The sequence below is a fragment of the Dipodomys merriami genome, unplaced genomic scaffold, assembly GCF_024711535.1.
Source record: "Dipodomys merriami isolate MVZ:Mamm:240054 unplaced genomic scaffold, mDipMer1.0.p SCAF_34, whole genome shotgun sequence".
NCBI classification, from domain to species: Eukaryota; Metazoa; Chordata; class Mammalia; order Rodentia; family Heteromyidae; genus Dipodomys; species Dipodomys merriami.
The window spans coordinates 7,678,960-7,699,954 of record NW_027204937.1 but is presented as its reverse complement, the minus strand read 5'-3'; the positions used below and the strand labels follow the sequence as shown (position 1 = coordinate 7,699,954).

Genomic DNA, 20,995 nt, shown 5'->3' with positions numbered 1-20,995 from the left:
CCTTTTCAACCACTGACCCCATTGATTCATTTTGTTTGTTGTTTTTGTCGGTTGTGGGGCTTTAACTCTGGGCTTGAGCGCTGTCCCTCAGCTCTTCAGCTCTAGGCAAATGCTCTACCTTCTACCGCTTGAGTTACAACACCACTTCCAGTTTTCTAGTGGTTTATTGGAGATAAGAGTCTCATGGACTTCACTGCCTGGGCTGGCTTTGAACCATGATCCTCAGATCTCAGCCTCCTGAGTAGCTAGGATTATAGGCATGAGCCACCGGTGCCCGGCTGATTCGTTGGTCTTTGTGTCTCTAGTAAGCTGGTCATGGAGAGGCAGAGGCCATGGACTGAGAGCCAACAACACAGATCTAGAGGCAGTTCTTTAATCTATAGTTTGTCATCTGGATAGGGAGAATCAGACATTTTTTAAGCAAACCTGACTCCTGTGATGATATAGCCAGGGTAAGGAATAAGAAAGAATGCAACAGGAAGTGCAGGTCATCATTTTGCCCATCATTTATTAATGGTTGATCATCTTTGTGAAGAAATTGAAGGCCAAGGTGAAAAAAGTATGGCAGTCTTGACTGAAGACTTCCCATTTGGATTCTGTTCTTTAAGGTATACATGTCTGGTGTTTCAGGTATAGGGGAAGAAAGGAGTTCACTTGCCAACAAATTTTGGGGCGCGCTTCTCCCTGAAGGCGGCCATGCCTTCCAGCCGGTCCTGGGTTGGTATGTTCTACAACAGTACACAGGATATTAGTTTTGTAGGAGCAGGGACAGCTGCCAAAGAATTGCTTAATATAGAATATTAAGAATATGATGGGCTGGGGGGCTGGGAAGTTGGCTCAGTGGTAGAGCGCTTGCCGTGCATGCCTGAGGCCCTGGGTTCGATTCCTCAGCACCACATAAGCAAAAAGAAAAAAGCCGGAAGTGGCGCTGTGGCTCAAGTGGTAGGCCACTAGTCTTGAGCTGAAGAGCTGAGGGACAGTGCTCAGGCCCAGAGTTCAGGCCCCACAACCGGACCAAAAAAAAAAAAAAAAAAAAGAATATGATGGGCTGGGAAGGTGGCTCAGTGGTAGAGCGCTTGCCTTGCATGCATGAGGACCTGGGTTCGACTCCTCAGCACCACATAAGCAAAAAGAAAAAAGCTGGAAGTTGCACTGTGACTCAAGTGGTAGAGCGCTAGCCTTGAGCTGAAGAGCTGAGGGACAGCGCCCAGGCCCAGAGTTCAGGCCCCACGACCGGACCCAAAAAAAAAGAAAAGAAAAAAAAAAAAAAGAATATGAGAATAGGCTGGGTGCTGGTGGCTTACACTTGTAATCCTAGCTACTCAGGAGGCTGAGATCTGAGGATTGTGGTTCAAAGCAGGAAACTCTGTGAGACTCTTATCTCCAATAAACCACTCAGAAAACCAGAAGTAGTGCTGTGGCTCAAGTGGTGGAGCACTCCCTTGAGCTGAAGAGCTGAGGCCCAGAGTTCAAGCCCCACAACGGACAAAAAGAAAAAAGAGAATATAGTTGGTTGTTACTAGGTTCTTAATGTTTCAGTGATACTTTATTCACTCAAGAATTGGGCTAACCCAGGCACTGGTGGCTCATCCCTATAATTCTAGCCACTCAGGAGGCTCAGAATACCAGTTCAAAGCCAGCCTCAGCAGACAAATCCAATTAACCAGCAAAAAGCTGTTTCAAGTGGTGGAGCTCCAGCCTTAAATGAAAAGCTAAGGGACAGTGGGAGGCCTTGAGTTTAGGCCTTAGTACTAGCACAGACACAAATCAAGTTGGGCTAAATAGGTCAAGACTCAGGTTTGTAGCCCCTCTATTGGGTATAGTGCAAGTCACAGCCTTTATGTCCCAACTCTAGCCTAGCCCTCTATAGTGGGTACAGGGGTAGCAAAATCCAAAGTACCCAGAGGTATTTTGTCAAGTACCTTTTTTTTGTTGTTGTGGGACTTGAAGTCATCCTGGGTGCTGTCCCAGAGCTCTTCAGCTCAAGGCGAGTGCTTGAGCCACAGCACTACTCCCTGTTTTTTGTTTTTTCCACTCCCTGTTTTTTGGTGGTTAATTGGATATAAGAGGCTCATGGACTTTCCTGTCTGGGCTAGCTCTGAGCCTCAATCCTCAGATCTCAGCCTCCTGATTAGCTAGGATTACAGGCGTGAGCCACAGGGTGCCTGGCTGTCAAGTACCTTTGTCAAGCGTGTGCTGTGATTCTGTGGATATCAATAGGGTAGGCTATGCCATTAAGTTGTTAAGGAACTGAGGGAAGCCATGTGCTTTACCTGGAGCCACCCTAGGTTAATTAAGCAGGAACAAGACTGGGTTTGGGAGAACCTTCTGAATTAGTTGAACTACACAAGCCTCCTCATGACCCAGCCTCTACTAAATGTGCAGGCTGGCAGCAGCTACATACCTGGGCATAGCACATTCCTTCAATGGCCATTCCTGATGCAATATCCACCTACAAGAAAGAAGTATTCAGCCTGAGCTGGGCTACCCCCTGGGAGCCAGACTAGGAACAGAGATGACCTGTCAGGAATTTCTGCCTGGGATGCATAGGAGAAGCAAAGTGTGTGAGGAGAAGTGAGGTCTGACATTTGTAAAGCTGACTTCCCCCAGCTCAGAGGGGGAGAGTGCAAGCTGCATGGTGAGGCTAGTGTCCATCCTTAGCCACGTTACCTCAGCAGTACCTTTTGTCAGTTTCACGGTCCTCAGGAAGTATAGGCCCTAGGCCTTTATGAGCTGGTCCCTGGCACATTCTGTCCTCTATTGTCCTAAATAATAACGTGTGGAGGGGCTGGGAAGGTAGCTCAGTGGTAGAGCGCTTGCCTTGCATGCCTGAGACCCTGGGTTCCATTCCTCAGCACCTCATAAGCAAAAAGAAAAATGCCAGAAGTGGCGCTGTGGCTCAAGTGGGTAGAGTGCTAGCCTTGAGCTGAAGAGCTCGGACAGCGCCCAGGCCCAGAGTTCAAGCCCCACGACCGGACCCCCCCCCCCCAAAAAAAAAAAAAAAGTGTGGAAACTCTCATTGCTCAAAAAGTTTTGATCAAACAGGAATAGCAGAACCAGCTATATGTGCCCACCTTGTGGACAGTATAGCTCCAACCTCTCAGGTACCTGCTTGGTACAATTAACTTTTCCTAAGTGGTTTATGTCTATCTTACCCCTTTCTACCTCAAGGGTCAGTGACTATATCTTATTCTTGAATCTCAATTCTTAGCTCAGTTCTAGATTCAATGTGTAAAGACTCAAGGCCTCATTACTGAAGATCAGTATAGACCCAGGAGCTCCACAGGCTTAGGTTCTTAATGCTTACTCTGATCTTGGTTGAGTCATTTACCCTTTCTGAATGTTCTTCTTCCCAAGGGAAAGAAATAGGGATACCCAAACCTCCCATTTTGTAAATGAGTGAACTAAGGTCAGACTTCAAGGTTTTTCATTGTTCAGCTTTGCTGTTGGTTCCCAGAATCTAGAAAATGCTGCAACCCTGACACGTTGGAGTTAAGTGGACCCAAGTCCTGACACACTAGAATCTCACCTCCATTCCTCGGTCAATGGCAGCTTTGCCCAACCGCACAGCAATAGGGGCCTAGGAATAGAAAATGCTTGTTTGAGGCATGAATGAAGAGAGATAACACAGGTACATTGTAAGGGAAGAGCTTTAGACAGGTCTGGTTGCAACCATTCTACTGACGGATGATATATTCAATTAGTCCTCTTACCTACTAGGTCAAATTGAAGACTTTTCAAACCCCAACCAGCTGGGGTTCGTGTCATTACAGTTCCTAAACAGCTGTGGGGTATGTGTTTAACCCAGGGCTCCATTCTTGTGTTTTCTTTAGCTCCTGAGAGGTCAAAGTTGCCCAGGCTAGTGTTGGCCTTAGGGTCCGCCTGCCTCATATTCCCAATAGGTGGTAATTATATGTGCCACTAAAGCTGGCTACAAAATGCTTTCTTTCTTTCTTTCTTTTTTTTTGGTCAGTCATGGGGCTTGAACCAGTCTGGGCCTGGGCGCTGTCCCTCAGCTTTTCAGCTCAAGGCTAGTGCTCTATCACTTGAACCACAGCCATTTCTGCTTTTTCTGCTTATGTGGTGCTGAGGAATCGAATCCAGGGCCTCATGAATGCAAGGCAAGCACTCTACCACTGAGCCATCTTTCTAGCCTCAAAATGCTTTCTTATTCACAGATGCCACTAGCATGTGGTTTGTTTTTCCTTTTTTTTTTTGGCTGGTTGTGGGGCTTGAACTCTGGGCTTGGGTGCTGTCCCTGTTCTTCAGCTCTACCACTTGAGCCACAGCGCCACTTCCGGTTTTCTGGTGGTTTATTGGAGATAAGTCTCAAGGACTTTCTTAGCCTCCTTAGTAGTTAGGATTACAGGCATGAGCCACCAAGGCCCGGCCTTTTTTTTGGGGGGAGGGGGGGTGGGGGGAGGGATGAGGGAGCCATACTAGGATTTGGACCCTCAGCTTAGCTATGCCTCCAGCAGGTTTTTCTATTTTAAATCAAACTTTAATAAAATTAAAAAAAATTGTTATAGGGGCTGGGAAGGTGGCTCAGTGGTAGAGCGCTTGCCTTGCATGCCTGAAGCCCTGGGTTCGATTCCTCAGCACCACATAAGCAAAAAGAAAAAAGCCGGAAGTGGCGCTGTGGCTCAAGTGGTAGAGCGCTAGACTTGAGCTGAAGAGCTGAGGGACAGCGCCCAGGCCCAGAGTTCAAGCCCCACAACTGGACCCAAAAATAAAAAAATAAATAAAAAAATTGTTATAAAGGTGATGTACAGAGAGGTTACAGTGACATAAGTCAGAGAATGAGTAAATACACTTGTTATTTTTAAAGGTTAATTCAAATACCATCTTAATGATATATGACAAATACTTTTTATAGGCTTAAACTGCTTTGTAACATTTTAAGTACTTTGTATTTGAAGTGTACATATTTTGTCTCAAAGATATTAAAATTTTACATATATTCTGTACTGTACTTCTAAAAATAAGTTTTTAACTTAGTCCCAGTTGCTTCAGTAGGCTGAGATCTGAGGAAAATGGTTCAAAGCTAGCTCAAGCAGAAAAGTCCCTATGAGACTTATCTCCAATTAACCACTCAAAAACTGGAAGTGGAGGTATGGCTTAAAGTGGTAGAGCACTAGCCTTGAGCAGAAGAGCTTAGGGACAGTGCCCAGGCCCTGAGTTCAAGCCCTACAACCAAGGCAGTTGTGGGGTTCCCCCACAAAGCTAGAAATGGACATGCGGCTCAGGTGGCAGAACACTGGCTTTGAGCAGAAAAGGCTAAGGGATAAAACTAAATTCCTGAGTTCAAGCCCCAGCACTGGCACATAAAAAAAAGTTTTTGTTTTTGTTTTTTTTGGGGTCTGGTCGTGGGGCCTGAACTCTGGGCCTGGGCGCTGTCCCTCAGCTCTTCAGCTCAAGTCTAGCGCTCTACCACTTGAGCCACAGCGCCACTTCCGGCTTTTTTCTTTTTGCTTATGTGGTGCTGAGGAATTGAACCCAGGGCCTCAGGCATGCAAGGCAAGCATTCTACCACTAAGCTACCTTCCCAGCCCCACAAAAAAGATTTTCTAGCCGGGCGCCGGTGGCTCACACCTGTAATCCTAGCTACTCAGGAGGCTGAGCTCTTGAGGATCGCAGTTCAAAGCCAGCCCAGGCAGGAAAGTTCGTGAGTCTCTTTATCGCCAGTAAACCACTAGAAAACTGGAACTGGTGCTGTGGCTCAAGCCATAGAGTGCTTGCCTTGAGCTGAAGAGGTGAGGGATAGCGCCCAAGCCCAGAGTTGAAGCCCCACACTGACAAAAAAAAAAAAAAAAAGTTTAGCTGGTGGCTCACGCCTGTAATCCTAGCTACTCAGGAGGCTGAGATCTGAGGATCGCGGTTCAAAGCCAGCCCGGGCAGGAGAGACCGTGAGACTCCGATCTCCAATAAACCACCAGAAAACCGGAAGTGGCGCTGTAGCTCAAGTGGTAGAGCGCTCGCCTTGAGCTGAAGAGCTGAGGGACAGTGCCCAGGCCCAGAGTTCAAGCCCCACGGCCGACAAAAAAAAAAAAAAAAAAAAAAAGTTTACTGTGCAAAATAAATGCCAAAAATGGGCTGGGAAGGTGGCTCAGTGGTAGAACGCTTGCCTTGCATGACTGAGGCCCTGTGTTCGATTCCTCAGCACCATATAAGCAAAAAGAAAAAAAGCCGGAAGTGGCGCTGTGGCTCAAGTGGTAGAGTGCTAGCCTTGAGCTGAAGAGCTCAGGGACAGCACCCAGGCCCAGAGTTCAGGCCCCATGACGGGACTCCCAAAAAAAACCCCAAAAACAAATGCCAAAAATAACTGTGCTACTGAAGTGACTTTGAACAAGCCACTTAGACATTCTGAGTCTGTTTTCTCACTCATGGGCTAGAGGTGTGACTCAAGTAGTAGAACATCAGCAAACAAGCTGAGCAAGCACAAAGCCCTGAGTTCAAGCCCCAGTAATGCCAAAAAGAAAAAAAAAATCATTTCAAATATATTACCTAATAGCAAGCCCTGCATTACAGTACCTAACATTTTGTTACAGAGTGTTGCCACACAGGGACTTAATACAGATTAAACCTGACTTCATTTCAGCTGCTTTCATATGCATATGAAAATACAATTCCACATGTAGATATTAATGTAACTGAGAAGCTAAATTTTGTCCAATCTAAATCACTTGGCTTTGTACCATGCTGTATGGCATTGAATGGAGAACATGACTTCATCTCAAGAACTTAGTGGACAGTGCTGCCTTGCTGCTTTCAAACCCATTGGAGTTCAGGGAACACCTGCTTCCCCCCTGGGCCTCCCACAGTCCTGTGTCTAATTGTCACTATACCTGGGGCAGAATCTCCTGGGCTAGGGCTCGAGCTCGGTGGTAGGCAGCATCACCTTCCTCATTCTGGGCCACAGCATGATTCACCAACCCCAGCTGGTGGGCTTGCTCTCCACTCAGCCGTCGGCCCGTGAAGATGAGCTCTTTTGCCAGGGCCACTCCCAGGCATCGGGGCAGCCTTTGAGTCCCTCCTACAAGGATGGTGGCATGAGGAGGCTAAGACTGGTGGAGAAGGGGGAACCCACAGATGCAGAGTTGCAGAATGAGTTAGGATGGAAGGGCAAGAGCCAGGATAAGAGAAGAAGACAGACGTTGACAGTGAAAGCAGGATACCTGCTCCGGGGAGAAGTCCTCTTGTGGTCTCAATCAGTCCCATGACAGCTGAAGAAGCTATTGGAACAGCACAAAGTGAAGGAATGCTCTCCCCTGCACCACCCTCTACTGCTAACCTCTGAGGAAAGGAGACATTTTCCTTATGGTTCTGGCCACACCCAGATACCAACCAACTGGGCCTCCAGGCTGGCATCTCACCAGTGCCTGCTGGTAGAGTTGTATGTTACCTGTGAGTCTCCTTTCCTGAGCCTCAATGGTGGAAAAAGGTAACTGAACTCTTTTACCTGGTCACCACATCACTCTGGAACAAGCAAGGATTCCTAGAAGGTGCCTGACACTCAATTGGAGGTAAATGCTCTCTTGTCTTGTGCCTTCAGCTCTGGCTTGTGGTGTCCATGCTCCCTGATCTTGCAAATTATGCCTCATAGGTTTTGTCAAGCCTGAAACTTCCCTGACAGTTCAGTCCACATCTTCCTCTGAAGTGCTGCTGCCTCTAAGTAGCTCTGCCTCAGCACAGGCCATATGACGTGTGTAATGTGGGCAGAAAGGCAGCTGGGCTACTGTACAGGGTTTTCTACTCTGTCCTCAGCAAACCTTGCATGGTAGTTGCCTGACATATGAGCAAGTGACAGGCAGAGCTAGCCTGACCTGGAATTTTGGTGCCTGATCACTTGATCAGTTCCTTTTCTCCCCCCAATGCCTTGAACATGCTAGGCAAGTGCTCTAGCAGTAAGCAAGCTACCTTCCCAGTCTGGTCAGTTCCCTCTTTGCATAGATGGATACCTTCACACATGGATATGTGGCAAGAGAAAAATGGGAGAGAAGCCACCAAGGCAGTGACTTTGAAAAGTGATTGATTATCTTGCATCCCCCATCCTTTTTTTTCTTTTTGTTAGTCATGGGGCTTGAACTCTGGGCCTGCGTGCTGTCCCTCAGCTCTTCAGCTCAAGGCTAGTACTCTACCACTTGAGCCACAGCACTACTTCTGGTTTTCTGTGTCTCATGTCCTTTCTTGCCCAGGCTGGCTTTAAACCATGATCCTCAGATCATCTCAGCCTCCTGAGTAGCTAGGATTACAGGTGTGAGCCACCGGCACCCAGCTTACCAGTAAACGGGTGCTGCTATGAACTTGCCAGGCACCTTTGCAACCAAATGGACCAGTGACAAACCACCTGCCTGGCCCTCTGTTCACCTGAAAGGTGAAGTGTTCTTTGTTCTCACTACCTATGTACTCTGCTGACCTTGTCAGCCATGGCTCAGGTTAGAGAAGGCTTTCCCAAGATGAATAAAGTGGTTCTTGCCAGCCTTGGCTATAACAGCAGTGGGTGGCAATACCTTTGTCTTCTGTGTTCCCATATTCTCCCTCAGTTTTACTCTTGGTGGGAAGGCCAAGAGCAGTGGCTAACTTTGCAGAAGCCCCAGATTTCTTGTTTTATTCAAGCTCCCCACCTCATACCTTCACCTCACCCCTGCCAAGTACCTGCCACTCGGAGGTCGCAGGCAAGGGCAAGTTCCAGGCCTCCACCCAAGGCAAACCCGTCCATCGCTGCAATGGTGGGTGCAGGGAAGGCTGCTGTAGAGACAAAAGGGCCAGGAGAAACCTAAGGCTGGTGGAATAGCAGGCCTTACTGGTCCCAGACTTAGGGACCTCACCTAGAATTTCAATCAGATTATCTAAGAAGTCAGCTTTTCCATCAGGAATGTTCTAGGGTCAGCTGGAAAATAAGCTGACAGTTTCTGTTTAAGTCCACACTCACTGGTATCTCTGGAACCTGACTTAATGTGTGCTAAATTCTGTGCTGGGTGCTAGCAACAGAATCAGACTTGGCTCTACTCCCATGTGCCCCCTGTCCAATGGAAGGTAATCAAGTATTCAGACAGTGATAATCTGGGAATTTGAATGCTCCAATGAAAGGGAGCCTAGAGCTGGAGCTAGTGAGGCTGTGATCAGTTCCAGGCTAGCCTGAGAAAAGCCAGAGATTCCATCTCAGTGGAAGAAGTTGGGTGTGGTTGCATGTACATGCCATCCTAGCTATGGTGGGAAGCAAAAAACCCACTACCACCACCACCAACAACAAAAACTGAGGTTCATGCCTGTAATCACAGCCAGTCAAGAGCTAAAACTGAAGATCATGTTTTAAAGCTAGCCTGTAGTCAGTCACTGGTGGCTCATGCCTATAATGTAATCTAATCAGAAGGCTGAGGTCTGAGAATTGTGATTTGAAGCCAGCCTGGGCAGGAAAGTCTGATATTCTTAGCTCCAGGAACAGCCCAGACCATGTATTTAAACCCCAGGACTGGGGCTGGGAAGGTGGCTCAGTAGTAGAGCGCTTGCCTTGCATGCTTGAGGCCCTGGGTTCAATTCCTCAGCACCACATAAACAAAAAGAAAAAAAGCCGGAAGTGGCACTGTGGCTCAAGTGGTAGAGCGCTAGCCTTGAGCTGAAGAGCTGAGGGACAGCGCCCAGGCCCAGATTTCAAGCCCCACGACCAGACCCCCCCAAAAAAACAACAAAACCCAGGACTAGAAAAGGGGGGAAGGGGGAGAAGGTCTAGGAAAACAAATCTTTGACACTCTCATGTTTAATCAGCAAAAAGCCAGAAGAGCACCAATCAAGCCAGTCAGCCCAGTGCAAGGCCCTGAGCTCAAACCCTAGTACTAGAAATTAAAAACAAAACAAAAAAGCTTGGAGGATGAGTCAAAAAGGCTTCTTGCAGGAGGAGGCATAGTAGGGCTTGAAGGAAAAGGAAAAGTTCAGATAGATCAGTTCAAGAAGGGGTACTCGAAAAATAGCAAAGGCTGCTAAATCTGTCTAGTGAGCTTGATTCCTGACTCCTGGAGTGGCTGAGTTTGAGGGGGGAATAGAACATTGGTGTGGTGAACAAAGGCTGAAGAGCTAGGACTCCCTCTGGTAGAAATGCTGATTGTACCCTTTTGTACCCTCCCCCTTGTAGAATTCCTTGTGCTTATCCTGGGAGTCATCTCTGTTCCCATAGAGTAGAGCATGGTGCATGGGGAAAGGGCTGGCAACAGCAGGGGCTCCCACACCTCCATCCTACTCCCAGACTCACCAATCTCATTCATCAAGCCTCGGAGTCGCTGCACAAAGACGCCCACCTCCACAGGGCTCATCTGCTCCCGCTCCTTCAGGTCTGCACCTGTAGATGCTCAGCAGTTGGTGCCACTCTTGGATAAATGGCTTATTATGGGAATGCCAGGTGGTTAAAGTATCCAGCAAAGACGTAAGGAAAAACAGCCAGGGAGGAAGAAGCAGGAAATATCAGAAAGAGGAAGGAAAAGAAAAAAGGAAAGGGGCTTACAGAAAAAGATTGACTGGGTTTCATCAAAGTGAATAATTTTGAGCATCAAGACCCTATTAACAGAATGAAAACCATAATCCACAGTGGGAGAAAGTGTGCAAATAATATATCTGGTAAGAGGTTAATAACAAGACTGCAAGTCACTCAGCTGTACAGCACTTGACGTGTATGTGAGGCCCTGAGTTCCATCCCCAACACTGGAGAGAAAAAGGTCAATACCTAGTGTATATAAAGACTTCCTGTAATGCAACAAAAACAATCAAAGTAGGCAAAGTACAGTCAATAAGTACACAGAAGCCGGGCACTGATGGCTCACATCTGAAATCCTAGCTGCTCAGGAGGCTGAGATCTGAGGATCATGGTTTAAAGCCAGCCGGGGCAGGAAAGTCCATAAGTCTCTTATCTCCATATATGTTAGGGCAGTTATCACTACCAGGTACCACTGGTTCACACCTATAATCCTAGCAACTTGGGAGGCTGAGGATGAGTGTACTATGGTTTAAAGCCAATCCAGGCAGAAAAGTTCATGAGACGCCCCACCTGTGATGGGTCATGCCTGTCATGCTTGGTATGGCACAAAGTATAAGATTGCCATCCAGGTGTGTGCCAGAATAGGAAGTGAAAATTTACATGAAAAATAACTAGTACCAAAGATGGAAGGAGATGTGGCTCAGTGGCAAGAGTGCTTGCCTAGCAAGCGTGAGGTCTGAGTTCAAACCACAGGACCACCAAAGAGAAATGCAAAACACCTTATACTTCTAGTCTTAAATACATGCCTCAAAGGACTGAAAACAGGAATTCAGGTGCTGAATATAGTGTCTCATGCCTGTAATTCACCTACACAAGAGGCATAGGTAGGAAGATTTCACTCTTGATTGTCCCTGGGCAAAAACTCCAGAGCCAATCAAAAAATGAAAGCAAAAAAGATAGGTGGTATAGCTCAAGTGATAAAGTGCTTGCATAATAAATGCAAAGTCCTGGGCTGGGAAGGTGGCTCAGTGGTGGAGCGCTTGCCTTGCATGCCTGAGGCCCTGGGTTCGATTCCCCAGCACTACATAAGCAAAAAGGAAAAAAGCTGGAAGTGGCACTGTGGCTCAAGTGGTAGAGTGCTAGCCTTGAGCTGAAGAGCTGAGGGACAGCGCCCAGGCCCAGAGTTCAGGCCCACGACTGGAGCCATAAATAAATAAATAAATGCAAGGTCCTGAGTTCAAATCCCAGTACCAAAGGAAATCACATATACATATATAATATGTATATAAAACATTTACACTGAGCCATGACAGCTCAGCTCTAAGGCAAACCATACCTTGAAGGGCTCTGAGAGTCATATACTTCCTCCTACCCCTACACTTTTCTGCCTTTTTTTATTTTGTCCTGGGGCTTGAGCTCTGGTCCTGGGCGCTGTCTCTCAGCTCTTCAGCTCAAGGCTAGCGCTCTACCACTTGCGCCACAGCGCCACTTCCCACTTTTTCTGCTTATGTGGTGCTGAGGAATCGAACCCAGGGCTTCATGCATGCCAGCACTGTACAACTAAGCCACCTTCCCAGCCCTACCTTTTTTTGTTTGTTTGTTTTTGTGGTCAGTTGTGGGGCTTTAACTCAGGGCTGGACACTGTCCCAGAGTTCTTCAGCTCAAGGCGAGCACTCTACCATTTAAGGCATAGGGCCACTTCCGGTGATTTTCTGGTGGTTTATTGAAGATAAGTCTCACAGACTTTCTTCCCGGGTTGGCTTTGAACTGCAGTCCTCAGATTTGTCTCCTGAGTAGCTAGGATTTCAGGCATGAGCCACCAGCATCCAGCTTTTCTGTCTGCCTCTGAGGCAGAAGTTCATGGTGCTTTCCTTGTGAGAACCCCCATGGTGCAGGTACTGGGGAGGGCTTTGGTAGTGGGGACAGATTCTGCAGGTGGGCAAAGGACAAAGAGTCTCAACTTATTATTAACCTTGAAAGCATGTTTGGTGACTCAGTTTCTTCATTTCCTCAACAAAGTATAGAGAAAGAACGAGGCCCTGAGATCAAGACCAAGCTGACTTGTGCTTTGTGACCTTTTACAAGACTTTGGGGCTGGAGCTTCAAGTTCACTTGTATAAAATGGGATTATGTCCTCCACTGGAGCTGACCTAAGGGTCCAGGTCCTGCTTGGAGGAGCCCTCCAGAGCCTGGGATATGGCCCAAGCTGGAGATGGAACCTACCTGCACAAAACACACCCTTCACTCCACTTCTGAAGAGCAGAACACGCACGTGCTGGTCTTCTCTCAGCCGGGCCAGAGCTTCAAACAGCTGCAGAAGACACCTTGTCAGGCACCTCATGGTACATCCCCAGCCCCACCCTAGTGCTCCCCAGTCTTCACCTCCTTGACGAAGATGTGCCCCAGGGCATTTCGGGCATGAGGTCTGTTCATCAGGATCTCAGTGATTCCTACAAGGGATAGAACAAGCTGAGGTGAGCCAGCTGGCCCTGCTCGCCCACACCCTGGGGACTAGACATGGGAGGTCTGGTTCTAGGTGGTATTGCTGGAGCATATCACACACTCGTTCCTCAGTTTCTCCATAGAATAGTCTTTGCTCTTGTTGCCTCCCATAGGAAGAAGGATTTGTTAACTGTGGAGCAAGAGGCACAAGGTGACCACTATCACACACACACACACACATTGAATTCTACAACTCCTGCCATATTATCTCCCTGTCATAAACCAAACACCTTCCTGTAGAGTTTAAAAGCAAATAGCCTGTAACTAGATCAAAATACAGACCCATTCCCCACATGTACCCCAACTCAGTCACAGCTCCTGACAAAGTACTTCTGACTTTTGTAGTCATTGCTTCCTATATTTTCCCCAGAAAATTATTTTAACAATTAAAAAACTTTAACTAGACCAGTAAAAAATAGCAAATGTGATTTGTCCATAATTACCAGAATTATTTAAGGCACTGGTGACTCACACCTGTAATCCTGGCTACTCAGGAAGCTGAGATCTGAGGATCAGCAGGGCAGACAAATCCTAAAGACTCTTACTTTAATTAATGAGAAAAAATGCTAGATATGGAGGTATGGCTCAAGTGGTAAAATTGCCAATCTTGAGCAAAAAAGCTAAACAAAGACAGGAAGTCGAGTTCAAGCCACGGCACTGGCACTCACACGCACACACAATTTAGTATTGAAGTCTTAGCTACAACATTAAGTTGAAATATTAGTCCTCCACGGAGGCTCCTCTTGAATTGTCTTTGCATCCCTGTGGTCTTTATCACAGGTAGAGTGGACTAACCTGGTTATACTCCAGGACTTCCAGGCCTGGCAACAGCAGAAAGGAAAACAGCCGGAGCCTTCCAGGGCCACCATGAACTGAGGGCCCAGTACCCAGAAGTGAAATACCAAAAAGTAGCTAAGATTCCCAGACAGCCACTAAGGTCCTGAGGCCTGAAGTTCTGAGCTATAACAGTAGGAGGCAGCTGAAGAAAGAGTTCCACAGCATGACTGTGGTCAGACTCCAAATGAAGCTAAGGTTACAAAAACAGAAGTACTGAGAAGTTGAGATGGTGGAGAATCAGAGACTCAAAATTGAGGAGCCAAAGGTGAGCGCTGAAGCTGTGAGAACTTCCAGCCCCCTTGACTAGATGTCAAGTGGCCAAAGAGATGAAGTCCCAATACTCAAAAGTTGGTAACTGAAACTAGCCACTAGGTGTCAGTAATCCAAATGCAGAGCAAGAAGCCTCTGCTTGGGCACTCACAGCAATAAGCCCCTAGCTCTGAAAGCCTCTGGAACTCAGGGCTGTCAGTGCTAAGAGAGCTGTCCCTTTGTCTGCCTAGTTGTAAGGTCAACTGTTCATAACATTCACATCTGGAAGAATTCCTTTTTACTTGAGTGTGTATGGGATCTGAGAATTGCTTCTAACCAATGGCATACAACATGAGTTCTGAAATTGCTCAAATGGTAGAGCACTTACCTAGCAACCAGGTAGGTCCTGAATTTAAAACCCTAGTAACAGGCTGGCCATAGCTGCTCATACCAGCTACTCAGAAGGTGGAGTCTGGAAGAGATTCAAGGCCAGCATGGGCAAACAAATCAGCAAGACCTAACCTCAACCAACAGTGTGTGGTGATATACATCTATCAACCACAAAAACAAGACAAAAAGTAGTACAACCCCCAAAATATAAATTATGTGACAAAGGTGATAAATTGTGGCTTCTGTGATTAGGCTATGGTACATACAAGCCTCTATCTTGATAGCCACACTAATGGGTCTGTGGAGAGTCACATGTCAAGCAACTATGAGCAGTTTCTAGGAGCTGAGAACAACTGCTGACCAACAGGTAGCAAGAAGGTGGGAGTTCAGTACTATAGCCACAACTAGGTGAATTCTGTCAACTGCACCAAGAAACTGGAAGCAGATAGGCCCTCAGCCCAGCCTCTGATGAGACCACAGTCCCAGCCAAGTCCTGCATAATGGTCTGGGAAGACTTGCCATAGGAAGCTCCGCTCAAGTGTGCCCGACCTCTGTGAGGAAAGCTGTCTTTTCTATCAAAGCTCTCGCATTGGCCTGAAAGCTTGGCTCTGGTTATTTTGTTAAAACTCTATCAGCAAGTAAAGAAAGAAAAAGAACTGCTTTGGGATAAGGAAGGGATTTTATTTTCTTATGTCTGCCTGGGAGCTTGAACTCGGAACCTGGATGCTGTCCCTGAGCTTTTTATGTTCAAGGTTAGTGCTCTTACCAGTTGACCCACAGCTCCACTTCCAGCTTTTTGTGGTTAATGAGAGATAAGAGTCTCATGGACTTCCCTGCCTGGGCTGACTTTGAACCATGATCCTCAGATCTCAGCCTCCTGAGTAGCTAAGATTACAGGAGATAGGAATATAGGTATGAACTACCTGTGCCTGACTCCCAGCAGAATTTTTTTGTCGGTTGTAGAGCTTGAACTCTGGTCCTGAGTGTTGTCCCTGAGCTCTTCAGCTCAAGGTGAGCACTCTACCACTTGAGCCACAGTGCCACTTCCGGTTTTTGAGTGGTTTATTGGAAATAAGAGTCTCACAGACTTTCCTGCCTGGGCTGGCTTTGAACCGTGATCCTCAGATCTCAGCCTCCTGAGTAGCTAGGATTACAGGCGTGAGCCACTGGTGCTGGGTCTCTGGTGGTTCTTGAAGACTATATTTATTACATGACTTACAGAATCCACAAGTAATACATGTGTAATATCACAGGCAACAGTTTTTAGTCATTTATTACATAGCCACAAAAAACTAACACAGTCACCATGATTTGTTTTTAACAAACTTTGTTCCCCATCTTCCTGCTTTCCTGCTCTGTCCTTTTCTTTCTGCCTGCCTTTTAACCTTTTGTTTTCATCTCTCTTCCTCTCAGGACATAGACAGACAGCTCTTATTGTTCTTGACTGAAGCCACAACCTGGACACATCAAGTAAAGTCACTTTACCTCTTTGATCTTCAATTTCCTGATCAATAAGAATTAAAGGGTTGTTAGGAGAATCAAAAGGGATAATGTACAAAGTACCTAGACAAAGTGTGAATGTGTGGTCATCAGAGGAGACCATGCTGCAAGCTGGGGACCCTAAGGAGCCAAGCAGTGTCCTTGGCTTTCATTCACCTGGCCTCATATAACATGCCTCATTCTGAGGAACAGACCATTCAGCTGTCACTAAGTGTTCTGGCTTGGGTTCTAGGAGCATTGCCCTTTAGCCCAACTAGTGGAGAGAGGCTGTGTTGCAATTTCCACTCTTACCAAGTCCAATGAAAATCTCTTAGGTCACATCTGTCTAGATGATCTCCTCCACAGGCTATGTTGGTGGAAGTCCAACAGAAAGCACTGGAAGGTAGAGTTTAACAACCTCTTGTGTAACAGATGTTAAGGTCAGCCCAGGAGAACAGCCCCTCCCAGCTTCTTCACCTGCCTGAAACCAGTAATCACCTGACAGTAATCACCTGACAGTGAGTCAGCAAAGGATCCCAGGCTCTGAAGTCACTTTCTTATCTGTTGACGTCATTTCCGGAACCACCCTGATCACACCTCCCTTGAACAGTGAGAGGTTCCCCAGGCTCTGAAATCATTCCCCATCCACTGTGGTCCCACCTCCTGCCTGTCCTTCTCCTTCTATCTTTCTTTTCTTTTTTTTTTTAAGCCAGTCCTGGGACTTGAGCTTAGGGCCTGGGCTCTGTCCATAAGCTTCTTTTGCTCAAGGATAACACTCTACCACTTGAGCCACAATGCCATTCTGGCCTTTTCTGTTTATGTGGTACTGAGAATCCAGGGCTTCATGCATGCGAGGAAAGTACCACTAAGCCACATTCCCAGCTGACTTCTCTTTTTCTTTTTTTTTTTTTTTTTTTTGGGGGGGGGGTCCGGTCGTGGGGCTTGAACTCTGGGCCTGGGTGGTATCCCCTCAGCTCTTCAGCTGAAGGCTAGTGCTCTACCACTTGAGCCACAGCACCACTTCCAGCTTTTTTCTTTTTGGTTATGTGGTGCTGAGGAATCGAACCCAGGGCCTCATGCATGCAAGGCAAGTGTTTTACCACTGAGCCACCTTCCCAGCCCTGACTTCTCTTTTTCTCTTCTTCCTTCCCCTCACTCTCCATGTACCTCCATCTTGTGTGGGCTGGCAGTTTGCTCTCCCCCCAATAAACTCTTTTCTGCCTGAACCATGTGGTGCATTTCCTTTCTAGGTAACCTAACAACAGGGAAAACAGAGAAACCAGAAAAGTAACAACTACACACAGATACCAGCCCTCACTTTCTAAGAGCTAACAATTGCTGGGGATGAGGTTCAGTAGTAGAGCACTTACTCAGCATGTGCAAAGCCTTGGGTTGGATTCAGAGCATTAACAATCTAGGAGGCCTGAATGTTAATAGCTCATGCCTGTAATCCTACCTACTCAGGAGACTGAGACCTAAGGATTGAGATTCAAAGCCCACCTAGGCAGAAAAGTTTTCTCTGCAGTTAACCACCAAAAAGCTGGAAGTGGAGGCGGGGTGGTAAGAGCACCAGCCTTGTGAGCAAGAGTGTGAGTTCAAGCCCCAGTGCCAACACATACACATACACCTATGAGACACATAAAACTTAAAGGAGGTGGTTTGGCAAGTGGGTTCCAGAAAGACCCACATAAGCAGAAAGAATCAAATGGGCAGAAAGGAAGAGACAGGTCCATCAGGAAACCACAGATGGAAAAACAGAGTGGAAAAGCTTCAAATGCAGCCATGGATAGAGAGAAGATGGAAACGTTAGGTTGAGGTAGGGCACCCTGACTTGCAGCTAGGGAGTTGAAGAAATACTCCATGAACTACAAAGTCTAAAGCAGCAGAAGTGAAGAGCAGCAGCTGCCTAGCCACTCCCACTTCCCAGGACAGCAGAATTTGGGTGCCATCTCCCCAGCGGAACACATAACCTGGGGCTTCAGATAGGATCATCAAGTGACTGCATCATTTTCTGGGAGTTCTGTGTGAGCTCTTCCTCATGCCCTGGCCACTGCTTCTCCTGCCTTTTCTCCCCTCTCATGTCCCCTGGCAGTGCCATAGTCTTACCCAACTTTCAGGAGCGAATGATTTCAGTATCTGTAGATGAGGTGAAAGATCTATAACCCAGGCAATTTTTTATGTACTGATGGATAAACCTGTGGAATCATTAAATTGCTAGAAAAATCAATCGTGAACTTCTGGGCCACAGTGCAGGTTCTCAAATATACCTAGTTCAAATTGCCATTACCCTCTTTGTCTTAATTTCTTTCTTTTTTTGGGGGTCTGATTGTGGGGCCTGAACTCTGGACCTGGACGCTGTCCCTCAGCTCTTCAGCTCAAGGCTATCGCTCTACCACTTGAGCCACAGTGCCACTTGCAGCTTCTTTCTTTTGCTTATGGGATGCTGAGGAATCGAACCCAGGGCCTCATGCATGCAAGGCAAGCGCTCTACCACTGAGCCACCTTCCTAGCCTCTGTCTCAATTTCTTAAACTGGATTCTAGGGAAAATTCCAAGTACTGTCCTTAGCACTTTTGCTACAAAATACTGGCTCTTGCGCTAGCCTTGAGCTGAAGAGCTGAAGGACAGCGCCCAGGCCCAGAGTTCAGGCCCCACTACTGGACCCCCCCCCCAAAACAAAACAAAACAAAACAAAACAAAATACTGGCTCTTGACTTAAGCCTGTAAATGTCCAAAACCAGAGAAAAACGTGGCTCTTCTGCTCCATCTTTTTGTGTCCTTTGCTCTCAGCCATTCTCTCTAACAGTTAGTTACATTGCAATCCAAGAAGAAAGACTACTTGATAACCCGTGACAAGAATGTAAGCTACTCCACAAGCACTAAGGACTTTTTAGAGTAGCCAGGCTCCACCTGGCCAGTCCTGAGATCATAATCAGCCAGACTGTACCTGAGACCAGCCCATCACACTGAGTTTCCACTCAGTGGGAAGGATTGGCTGAAATGCTTACTCTCTGCCTCTTCCAGTGTGAGATGTGATAATTCTTCCTCGGCCCTTCACCACTATTTGCTTTTTTTTTTTTTTTTGCCTTGGTGCTGGTGCTTGAATTCAGGGTCTTGCAGAGGCTCTTGGTTAGTGTTTTCACTCAATGCTAGCACTCTACCACTTACGTCACACTTCCACTTCCAGTTTTCTTGCTGGATAAAGGAGCTAAGAGTCATTGGGATTTGTCTGCCAGACAAATGTCAATCCTCAGATTTCACCCTCCTAAATAGCTAGGTCTACAAGCCAGAGCCACAGATGCTTAGCTACTTCTTGTCTATTTTCAATGGCAGACTGGAACAAGTGGTTGAACCTAGTATCTTGGAATTCTAGGAATTAGGTGTCTAGCCTTACCACTCCAGGTTACATACATATCCATCAAAAATAGTAGATGCTGCCGGGTGCTGGTGGCTCACACCTACAATCCTAGCTACACAGGAGGCTGAGATCTGAGGTTCAAAGCCAACACAGGCAGAAAAGTCCCTGTGAGATTCCTATCTCCAATTAACCACCAGAAAACCAGAAATGGCGCTGTGGTTCAAAGTAGTGGAGTGCTAGGCTTAAGCAAAAGACCTCAGGAGCAACGACCAAGTCTTGACCAGGACCAGCACAAAACAACAACAGGGGAAGGAAAGGGGCCCACGGAACGCCACTGAAGTCCAAACGCGCATGCGCGCACCCTCCCACCCAGGTGCGCTGGAAAGTGTCCCCCGAGCAGGACCAGAGGGGAGCGGTGCGGCCGCCGGCCCCGCCCTGCGTCCTCCCCCGCACGCCGGCCAGGGATTGGCCGCGCCGCCTCCGCCGGCGGGTTCAGCGCTGATGTGGGGCCACTGGGCCCCAAAGTGCAGTGCGGCGGAGCTCCTGTTCCCCGCAGTCCCCCGCACGGCTGGAGACCTCCAGGTGCGAGGCTGAGATACGACGGCCCAGCCCAACCTCACGGGTCCCGGGCTGCGGTAGGAGCCTAGCGCTGGAGACAGGTGATTTGAGACCCGTCCTCAGTGTCATGGCGGAGCGCCTGCCTCGTCCCCCGCGATCTGGTCGGGGCCCCCGCGGTGATTACCTCGGTCGGCACCCGCCAGGGCCCGCACCTGGATCTCGCGGCCCCCGGCGGCGGCGTCCGAAGCGCAGTGGCGGGCCCCGAGGGGCCTCCGGGGCCGCAGGATGCGCAGGACGCGGGGCAGGGCGCGCTGCATCCCGGCGAAGCTGGGCAGGTGTGGCCGGACCCGCCAGGCCTGGGATCTCGGGATCCGCCAAGTTCCGGCGGCCGGAGGGGGGGGCGAGGCCTGGGAAAACGGCTCCGCCTATGCCGCCCGGGCCAGCGCCTCGGCCGGCGCCCCCTGGAGACCCTGCGCTGCGTGAGCTCCTCACCAACCTCTCCACGACACTCCGTAAACGGCTGGGTTGAGATGGTGACCACCCCGTGCCGGTGGTATGCGGATGGGACAGTGTGTGAAAGCTCAATACATGCCATTTCATTTTCAGGAGCTGGGCGTGGTGGTACACAGCTGAGGTTGGAGGATTGTGATTTTGAGGCCAGCCTAGGATATAGAGCTGGGCGCTGATGTCTGTAAGCTACTCAGGAGGCTGCGATCTGAGGACTGAGATTCTAGCCCAAGCCAGAAAGTAGGTGAGACGCTGATCTCCCAATTAACTATCAAAAAGCTGGAAGTGGAGCTGTAGCTCAAGTGTTAGAGCCAGCCTTGAACATGAAAGCTTAGGGACAGCTCCCAATCCCCAAATTCAAGCCCCCAGGACTGGCACAAAAATTAAAATAAGGGCTTGGAACGTGCTTGCCTAGCATGCATGAAGCCCTGGGTTTGATTCCTCAGTACCACAAAAACTGAAAAAGCCGGAGGTGGTGCTGTGGAACAAGTGGTAGAGTGCTAGCCTTAAGCAAAAAGAAGCTCAGGGACAGTGCTCAGGCCCGGAGTCCAAGCCCCAGGACTGGCAGAAAGAAAGGAGGAAAGAAAGAAAGGAAGACACACTCTGTTCTCCACTTCCTATCGCCCATTTGTGAAAGATCTCAAAGTCACT

The 20,995-nt window shown here is 48.0% G+C and overlaps 1 protein-coding gene across 2 annotated transcripts; it reads right to left on the bottom strand.

Annotated features, from left to right (window-relative positions):
- Positions 1 to 482: 482 nt before the first annotated feature.
- Positions 483 to 20,320, bottom strand: Echdc2 (enoyl-CoA hydratase domain containing 2). 2 transcript variants are annotated; one of them, XM_069987209.1, is made up of 10 exons: positions 20,022 to 20,318; positions 12,848 to 12,915; positions 12,689 to 12,776; positions 10,247 to 10,333; positions 8,656 to 8,748; positions 7,176 to 7,232; positions 6,846 to 7,033; positions 3,530 to 3,580; positions 2,405 to 2,452; positions 483 to 728 (listed from the first exon to the last, which is right to left on the bottom strand). In XM_069987209.1, exons 1-10 carry the CDS (start codon positions 20,152 to 20,154, stop codon positions 651 to 653), a joined length of 891 nt encoding a protein of 296 aa, XP_069843310.1. In that variant the 5' UTR covers positions 20,155 to 20,318; the 3' UTR covers positions 483 to 650. The 2 variants fall into 2 exon arrangements, with proteins under 2 accessions (XP_069843310.1, XP_069843311.1); XM_069987210.1 differs by lacking the exon at positions 8,656 to 8,748 and having other exon boundaries at positions 20,022 to 20,320.
- Positions 20,321 to 20,995: the final 675 nt, after the last annotated feature.